Below are 10,258 nucleotides of genomic sequence, written 5' to 3'. Positions count from 1 at the left end.
TAAAATCACACTTCTAGCACCATAGTAAGTGATAACACTGAGTATGCTGACAAACTTAAACCTATGGGATTAGTCGATTCGTGAAAACTTACGGAGTTTTCACGAAATTTTTAAAGTTTATAAAAATTCCACCATTAAATTTCTAGTGAGCTGTTACAATTTCCTTTAAAAAAAAAACAGTTATTTTCAATCCATTGCACTCATATATGTCCGAGATGCATGACTCGACTGGGTAAACATTAAGGTCAATACACAACAAATCCAAAATGCATGACTCATTTGGGCTTTTTGTCGAGCACTTGGTGTGCAATCCATACAAGTTGAGAATCTTCCATTAATGTTGGATGCAAAACTTCACAAGTTATACAAGGACTCAATGTACACATGCAAGAACATAAAGGGAAGTCCCGAAAATGCTTGTCTTTCAATTCATAATGAAAAACCGAAATACCCAAACTTGATTTCCCATTCAAATTATAAATCCCTAATTTCTAACAATGTGCAAAATGGAAGTGGAATTGAAGAGGATAGGCTTACCGTGATTGGAATAAGATTTCACTACACTTCTCACTGGAATGACGCACGTTCAAGGTGAGAAATGGAAGGAAAATGGAAGTGAGAAAAAATTTCGGACGACAAACACTGGACGAAGGCAACAAGCGGCGCTATAGATGTACTCTTAAACCAACTTGTTCGAGTGGGTTTTAAATGCAACAAGCAAATGTGGTTCCTGCGACATGCACCCGCTCGAGCGAGACCTCACTGTCTTGAGCTAATTTACAAGTGAAGGCTAATTGCTTGGGCATTTTACGGATTTTACTTTCCTCCAACATTTGTTGATATTTTTTTACTAGTAATGAAATAGAGTGGTGCTACTTTGCCGCTTGAGTAGCACCTCTCTTCCTTATTATTAGGCCAAAATCAACTTCTTATTTTTTTTAATTTTTTATCATTTTAAAAAAATATATAAAAAATATCAATACACAAATAATCACTTGCTTGATCATTAAGTAAAAAAAATTAAAAAATAAAATAAAATGCATGAGGTGTCAAAATGAGATGTCAAAGTGAGTGGGCAAAATAGCATTTCTCAATGAAATATTATGTAAATAAATAATAGAATAAAATGTGGTCACCAGTCATATGAATTTTATTACTCATTATTGAATTTTGTTTTTATGGTGGGTGGAATATTTTATTTTTATTTTGTTGTAAATTTTTACATGCATGGAGGAAAATAATGTTTGATTTATATTATTTATTGATAAAGGAAATAATAAAATAATTATTCAATCATTACAATAACTTTCTAATTATTGGTGGACCTCATACATTTTTCAACTTCGCATAAATAGTATTAAAATCATTTTTAACAATTAAACACATCTAAATTCTTTTTAGATTGACTCCACATAACTCACTTCACTAACTCAACTCACCATCATTCATAAAAAATTTAATTTAGGTCAACTCAACATCCAAATGCAGTTTAAAATATGTCGTTAATTTGTAAGCCTTTCATCTTCATGACACCAATGATTAGCTTATAGAATCATTTTGAAGTGTCATGAAGTTCAAACAGATTTCAAGAGGGTTCCAACATTGACATGAAGAGGTTCATTATGAAAGCTAAAAGGATTCAGGTTACTTTAAATTTTACTAAGAAGTTTGGATAATAAGTTGAGATAAGATAAAATGAAAATTAAAAGTTAAATAAAATATTATTAGAATATTTTATTAAAAGTAAAAGAAAGTTGAATTGTTTATTATATTTTATGTGAAAATTTAGAAAAGTTATAATAATTAGATGAGATGAGATGGTTGAAAGAGTTTTTGTATCTAAACTAAGTAGGGGGAAGAGAGAGAATATGAGTCTTGAGAATATTTAATAAGCATCCATGAGTGCAAGTTTTTGGTCTGACATACCGTGGGTGTGCTCATATCTTGTTCGAATAGAATTAGGAAACCCACGTTACCCCCACAACATGGTCTGTATTTGCCAAACCAACAGCAACTTCAGAGTAGCCGCCTCCTAAAAGCAATTGCCTTGTTATCAATCAGAGTATTCTTGGATTAAAGTTGGACATAACCTCGTGCTTTCCAAAACATTGATTTTGTTGGGGTGTCTCTTTTCGGAAAAGCGTGTCTGCCAACTGCACCTACTACCTAGTACGATTCCTATACACATTGTCTATTTTAGAACCGCACACGCACAATTACCAGAAACAGAGGGTACACGCGGTCCTTAGAAAGAAAGAAATCGTTTTCCTTCACTGGGTTGGGATCTCCTCCAATGTTCTCAAATTATTATTTTGACATCTAACGTTGAACTGTATTGCCTATATATTTACTCGCTCCGCACCTCAACCCTTTTAAACATTTATATTTACTTTTAACTACCCCATTAGGTGACTCTCTCCCTTTCAAATCACTCCATACCCAGTAAGTAAAGGATAGAAAAGAAACAGAGGAATGAAGTTCATATATTCCTCTACAAAAAGGCAAATGCTTACCCCACCTACAAAGTCACCGGAGGTCAATGATTTTTTTATTTTTATTTAATAATTAAGAAAATATTTTTAAATAATCTTATAAATTATTTTTTAAAAATATTTAAATATATAAAAAAATATATTAAAAAAATAATCTATTCAGTAGTAACTATCGGTGACTTTTATTTGTAACTGTAGCAGAATTTTTATAAAAAATTTACTCATTATCTACACCACACATCATGCATAATTTTTTATTTTTTTATTTTTAAAATATATGGTAAATGATAATGACTAAGAAAATTAATTATTTTAAGAAGAATAAAATTAAAAAAAACTTAAAAATAAATATGTGTGAGAATAATTAGGACCAATTTTCTGTCTTTTTCCGTTTTAACTTGATTTTAGATCCAAACGCACGCGGTAATTTGTCTTTGACTTTTGAGTAAACTTCAAATGTACCTCTCATCAACCATCCTCGTTATAAATGCTAGCTAGCATTCTTGAACGCGGTTTGTAGTTTGTTTTGTGTCTGTCTGTCCTGGGTCTTCTGTCTTTTCCGTTCGCAAATTTCTCGTTCTCTCACCCTTTTCGTTTGTGAGTCATACAGACTAACTCCCAACTGAGCAAATGGCCGACCGAGTCCACCCCCGCGCCTCACCCCCATCAGAGGCCGGCCACGACGATAATTTCTCCAGAAGCTCCGAGACTACGCTTAAACCCGTCTCTCCGGATTCGGGTAAACCACTCCCTCAGCCTGGAACTTACGTCATCCACATCCCCAAGGACCAAGTCTACCGCGTCCCTCCACCGGAGAACGCTAGCCGCTACAAGCATCTCGCTCGCCGCAGCAAGCGCCGCCGGCCCTGTTGCCTCTGCCTTTGCTGGTCCTTCGCCCTCTTCGCCATTTTCCTGGTCCTCTCCGCCGTCGCCGCTGGCATCTTCTACCTTGTCTTCAAGCCCGAATCACCGAACTACTCGGTCAAGGCAATCATCATCCGCGGCCTCAACCTAACAGCGATAACGACGTCGTCTTCGTCTGTCCAAACGGTCTCGCCAGAGTTTGATATCACCATCAGATCCGACAACCCCAACGACAAGATTGGGATCTACTACCAGAAAGACAGCTCCGTCGAGATTTTCTACTCAGACATTAGACTGTGTAACGGCATATTGCCGGTGTTCTACCAGCCGTCGAACAACGTGACGGTGTTCCACACGGTGCTGAAAGGGTCGGGGATCGAGCTTTCGGGAACGGTGAAGAACTCGTTGGTAGAGGCGCAGAAGCGAGGAGAAGTGCCGTTGGATTTGAAAATACGAGCTCCGGTGAAGATTAAGGTGGGGTCCGTCAAGACGTGGAAGATCACCGTTAAGGTGGACTGTGTCATAACGGTTGATAAGTTAACGGCGGACGCGAAGATAGTGTCTAATGATTGTGACTATGGTGTAGATCTATGGTAGAAAATAGAGACTGTTGATTAGTATTTTTGTTGTTATTTTCTTATGTTTGTGGTCGTTTTATAGATATCTCTAAACGATTAGACATTATAATATACACATTGTTTAGTCTCTCTTATTCCCATATCAATCGTGCGTAACATTCCATTTTCTGCTACCAACTTTTCAATTCCTGCAAAGAAATATTATACTAGTTGTCACGGCATGCATTGTATCTTGAATTTTACAACCATAATCATCAGTCGTATCCATTTTCCAGTTCATAAAATTGCTTTTTACCTTAAAACTGAGCTGCATTTGCTTAGCCATTGTTAAGTTCAAACGTTATTTAGCGACCACTGTTTAACAAAAATGACTGATCTTGTTGCTTTAAAGCATTAGTAGTGGACTTAATAAAATTATATTTTGATTAAAATTTAACGAGGTTGCATAAAAATTCACTGTAGTGGACTCAACAAAACTACAATATTTTTAATTTTGATCATTTTTATTGGCCAAATTTGTTAAGTCCAAGTTTCTCCCTAAATATTATTTTGGTATAAAAAAAAATTCCTCTTTACCGCGTGTAAACTGTAGCTCTTTCTTTTTATGCAATTGCAAGTTCTTAATCTGAAAACGTAAATGCCATTTAGTACAACTGAAGACATCATAGGAATATTCAACTCCGAGGCAATAGTCTATATTTCCTTCACCATCTCTGCGTAGAGCTCTCTGAAATTCCACTCCCAAATGCTTCTAAAATTTTTGAGAGTGAAGTCGAAAATTTCCAAATCAGAACCCTAGCATCCTATCAGTAGAGAGGGAGAGAGAGAATAGTTTTTATAGATAGTTTTGTGTATTAGTCAAAATTAGATTATTCAAATTATAATTAGAATTAAAATAGATAAAAATTTTAAAATCAATATTTTAATAGAATAATGATAGATTTAGAGAGTTTGTTATTTGGTGTTATTGAAAAGTAGCTAGTTAAATTTGTAAAAGTGAATTTTCTAATCAAATTTTGGCCAAACTTTATTGAGTCAACTACTAATATTCTTAGGCAAAGTTTATTTTACTCTTTTTTTTCTCTCTCACATAAAAAAGGGTAACATTTTTCACCAGCTAACTTTCTCTCTTTGCCTCTTTTCCATTAACAAACTTGGCAGTTCCCTCTCCTCCATCAGTAGCCCCTCTTTCCCTGCCAACACTCCCTTCAACAATGATGCAAGCTAAGTATTTTGAATCCTGCATATTTCCTTTCCCACTTCGACCCGGCACTGGCCAAGTATTTAATTTTCAAAAATGGGTTCCAATATTTCTTCTTCTTCCGAGATAAGCATTTCACTCCCGCATCTTCTCTCTCTTTCTTGAACTTGTGTGCTCTAACCCTCTCCCACTTTTGGTGATTAATTTGTCACTTGTGATATGGAGAGAAGTTTGCGGCTGAAGATTTTGTGGTTTTTCCATTTGTAAAGGTCTGTTGAACGATTATTAAGAGTTTCTAGGGTTTGTTACAGCCTTTGTTGTGGTACCCCTTCCTTCACTAAAGGACCTAGCAATCCATGGTGCCATGGATACTAGCAAGTCGGCAACACCCAAAGCTCGAATTGGGTTAGGTGTGCAATAATCACATAGAAGTGCACGTGTAAGAAAATAGATATTTGGATCACAACGAAAAAGTAAGGGCTCATTTGAACACTTAGAATATCGCAAAATATTTGTGAGTAGTAGTGATATAGTTTGTAATTAGTAGTGAAATAGTTTGAATTAAGGTATTTTATTAGGTTTTAAGAAAATAGAGAATTTTGAATAAAAATATTATAAAATTAAAAAATTGTTTGAAAATAATTTTTGTTTTAAAATTTAAAAAAATTGTATTATTTTTTGTATTTTAATACAATTTTTTGTATTTTATATGGAAGTTTAGGAAAGTTGCATTTAGTTTTGTGTTTGGATAATAATTAAGTAATGATTAGATGAAAGTCTTGAAAATTTAAAGCTGAAAATTATTTTGTATTTGAGTGATGTTTGGGAAGAAAATATTTGAGAATACTTTTGTATACAAACAAGGCCTAAATGTATAGTCTGAAAGCTAAACATTATAGAACTAGAAGTCTAAACCATTTATAGATTCACACAATATCCATAAGTTACTTCATTCCACAAATAAATATACACTTATCCAACTATCTAGTTCATACACCCAAGATAAGGTTGGCTGAACACATTTGGTGCCTGACCGATGAATATGTACAACTCCCAAAAGAAACAAGTTCTACAATAGAAACAATCATTTGTGCCTATTACTCGGGCGGGTTGGTTCTTCTTCCTCGGATATCACTCTTGTGTCTATCTCTGCATCAAAGTCTATGATTCTGATGTCAAAACCAAGGCAGGTTAGACAATTATGACAAACCGCTAATGAGAGACAATACTCGTGAAGATGTAATGTATAGTTTCATGTAACGAAAGGGATGAGCACATATATCAGTGCTTAATGAGGAATCATCATCGCAAGAAAAAACTTGGCAAGAAATCACTCTCTTAGAAAAACACAATTATATAAGCATAACGATGAATTACCCTATGAGGACTTACCCTCAATGCAAAACTCATTATGCATAAGTAACACAAAGGTAAGGAATCACCATTTTCTTAAGCAAATAAAACACATCATATTCATCATATAGAAACATGTCGGTTAAAATGCCAACAAGGGAAGTTACTCCACCGTTCAACATTAGGGAATTACTCCTACCCAACCAACATGCAAGCCGACTCACTTGTCTTGAACACACTCACACACAGATATACATGTTGCACTGGAAAATGTCTACTTGGCTAATTAACTCGAAGACATCACACATTACAAGCCCAAGGTATTCTCCTTCCAGTTAACAAGTTAGACCAACAAGATATTGTCCAACCCCAATCATCACACATGAGCAACACATGACAAAGTTACTCATACATATGTCATCGAAAACAACTGCATTCAAAATTACGGAAAACATGAAGTAACAATTTTCATAAACATAATGGTAAAAATAATTATTACTTCATGATAAGAAATGGGAAAGGTTATAGAATATGCAATGCAAACCCCATGACATAACCCACAACATTTACCCCCACATTTCTCAATATTGTCTTAGAAGCTAACTACCTCACTATCTTAGAGTTCCTACAGTGGTGTTGCGTTGCTCTTTTAACTTTTCCCTCTCTGAAGTTACTCGCTCCCCTCGAAGACTTTAACTCCAAAGACTCGAATACTTAGTATCTCAAAAGTGGGATTTTGGTTGTTACCTTAAGCCATTTATAGAAAGGGATCTTAAGGTGGCCTTTTGACTCCAAACATGCTTGAATAGAAGCATTTCAATCTCGATTGTCCCACTGCTAGGTCAACTCATGCAACATCCTTAAGACCTGCCTTAGTTCCAATCTATAGTCTCTCCTTGAATGTGTGTGTGTGTGTGTGTGGGGGGGGGGGGGGGGGGGGGGGGGGGATCTCCCACTTGGCACTGGACCATATATCTAAGTTTAGACAATATGGTTTGCACTACCGTAGCATTTCTCCTGCACACTCACTCTAAATGTGATATTTCAGATTGAGTGTAGGCTTCTGCATATGGCACTGCTGCCCTCTGAGCATTTTTGTATCTTTTGGGAAAGCTCCCATATTTTCTCCAATCTTTCCTTGACCGTTGCTCGCTTTAGGCGAGTAACTTTCTTTTGCCTGAGCTACTAGCCTCTTCAGCTACTTGCTTCCAGTTTTGTCAGGACACCTGACGGTCCTACCCTATAAAAGAGATTAGACAAAGAACAAAATCTCACTTTTGAAATTGTAAGTCTTTGAGCTTCTTTGGAGTGGCAGTCTTCAAAGAAAGCAAGTGGCTTCAAAGGGAGCGATGGGAGGAGCAACGTTCACGCCGCCATAGTATTTTAAATATTGTTAATGTATGTTAGCTTTTAAGACAGTATTAGGAATGTGGGGTAAATGTTGTCGATATGTAGTAAAATTTGGCTTTGTATATTTTGTAACTTTCTCATTTCTTCTTTATGAAAATAATATACATCTTCATCATTATGTCTACGGATCATCTTTACAATATGATTTTGAGATAATGAGGTTGAATGATTTGAATTGATGGCATTTGTAATTTCTTGGTGTGCGAGTCTTACTGTATGTCAATCATCATCAATAGGTAGAGGAGTCCCCAAGCTATGCCTATGACACGTTGCTACGAGTTTCATATGGGGTGACAAAGTCCATGTAATGATCGGGGTGAAATAATTTTGTATTGGTCTCATTTGATAGACAGATAAAGAGATTCCCCGAGTATATCATATGTAGTGTCTTCGAATTGGTTGACTAAGTAGAGATATTCTCTGTGTCAATCATGTGTGTTTTAGTGTGTGTAATCAGGTTGAGTGAGTCCCCACATCAGATGATTTGAAATTGGTGAATCAACTCGTACATTGGCCGGGTTGAGTGATTCACCAATTCCTCGAGTCGAATGGTAGAGTGATTTCTTGTTAGATATTTATGTGATGAGATATAATGAGTTTCACAAGTTTAATAAGATGGTGGCAAGGCAAAATTTGATGTGTCCTCTATTCACAAAAAAAAAAAAAAAAGGATGGTGGCTCCTTGCCTCTATGTATACTTGATATTTGCACAGAGGATGATATCTTGCCATACTTATATCCTTGTTTTATGTAGATGATGGTTCTTTGCCAAAATTATGAATACATATGTTTCTACTTAGAGGATGATTCCTTGCCGGATGTACGGGTGTAAATGGTCCAATCTTGGATAAAATTTATGACCGAACCGGTATGAACTGGTTTTACATTTTCAAAAATCGATTTCACACCAGTTACCCCCTTAAACCGGTTATGATTTGGATCGGTCCAGTTTTCTTGTTTTAATATACTCTATTATATATATTATAGTATATTATAATATATAATACTATAGTGATAATATATTATAGTATATTATAATTGTATTATAGACTATAGTGATATATTATAATATATAATATAGTTATATGTTATAGTATATTATAATATATAGTGATATAGTATTAGTATAACTATTAATATGCAGTATATAATATTAATGTAACTATTAATACACTAAACTATAGTGCTATAAGATTTTAAAAGTTAATATTATATTAATTAGTAATTTATCATATAATATAAAACTATTTTATATATAATTATATATAAAAATTATATACAATATAAAAAATTAATATATATATATATATATGGTCCGGTTTGGTCTGATTTTAGAAAAAGAAAAATTGGAATCAGACCAATTTTAATAAAAATAAAATCGGTTCCAGACTGAATCAAACTTGGTACTAGACCAAATCCACCGGTTCGATCCAGTCCAGTCCAATTTACCGGTTTTTGTTTACACGCCTAGCCAAATGTAAATATAAACGTTCACATATTTGTTTACATAAAATTGAGCATTACATCTTCACTTGCATTATCTCTTATTAGTAGTTTTGTCATAATTATTTACCCTACATCTGGTTAAGTCTATTGAAACAAGAGACTTTGATGCAAACATAGCCAGAGGAGGTTATTGAGGAAGAAGGCCTGTTACCACTAGTAGTCGTTTATTTTTTAGAATATATTATTTAGTCAGGTGACAAATCATGTTTGGTTTATCGTACTTAAACTTCTTATTTAGTCAAGTGACAATTAGCCTTTTAGTCTCTGACCAAAACCGTTACTTATTCCAATGCGGTATACACATGTTTTGCTTACACATGCATTCCTTGTAAAAAATTGCACACCTATTACCGATCATAATCCAGAGTATTGCTAACCGGCTGGCACCCTAGGCAACATGAATCCTCACCGGATTCCTTATCGAGCAACAAGGCACCACAATTTTCTCACCAACTTATAAATAAATCTTTTATTTAATTTATTATTATTCACTTAAACAATATTTGTCTTGGATATAGACAATGGTAATTGATTTTATATTAGAGGATTATGCAATATTTAGATTTGGGAAAAGTACTTAGAGATCAATTTGCAATCACCTCCTAAACTAAAAATTTTGGCATTCATCCCCTAAATTACCAAACAATTGCAATGTACCCCCATTTTCCGATGAAAAGACTAAAATATCCCTAATGATTATAAAAAGACAAAGAAAACCCTGTTAAATTAAAAACAAATAAAAAAAAACTCCTTTTCAAAATAATAAAAATAAATGAAAGAATATTTTTAGATCTTCTAAACTAAAACGAATTTCACAATAATAAAAAAATAAATAAATTTTTGGTTTTAATTAC

At 34.4% G+C, this 10,258-nt stretch overlaps 1 protein-coding gene across 1 annotated transcript; it reads left to right on the top strand.

Moving 5' to 3' along the window:
• Positions 1-2,999: 2,999 nt before the first annotated feature.
• LOC122291252 (NDR1/HIN1-like protein 13) lies at positions 3,000-4,063 on the top strand. Its single transcript, XM_043098909.1, has one exon. The coding sequence runs from the start codon at positions 3,123-3,125 to the stop codon at positions 3,951-3,953; it is 831 nt and encodes a 276-aa protein (XP_042954843.1). The 5' UTR covers positions 3,000-3,122; the 3' UTR covers positions 3,954-4,063.
• The last annotated feature ends 6,195 nt before the right edge of the window (positions 4,064-10,258 follow it).

The sequence above is a fragment of the Carya illinoinensis genome, chromosome 13 (assembly GCF_018687715.1).
Source record: "Carya illinoinensis cultivar Pawnee chromosome 13, C.illinoinensisPawnee_v1, whole genome shotgun sequence".
Classification (NCBI taxonomy): Eukaryota; Viridiplantae; Streptophyta; class Magnoliopsida; order Fagales; family Juglandaceae; genus Carya; species Carya illinoinensis.
This window is presented reverse-complemented; position numbering and strand designations above follow the sequence as displayed.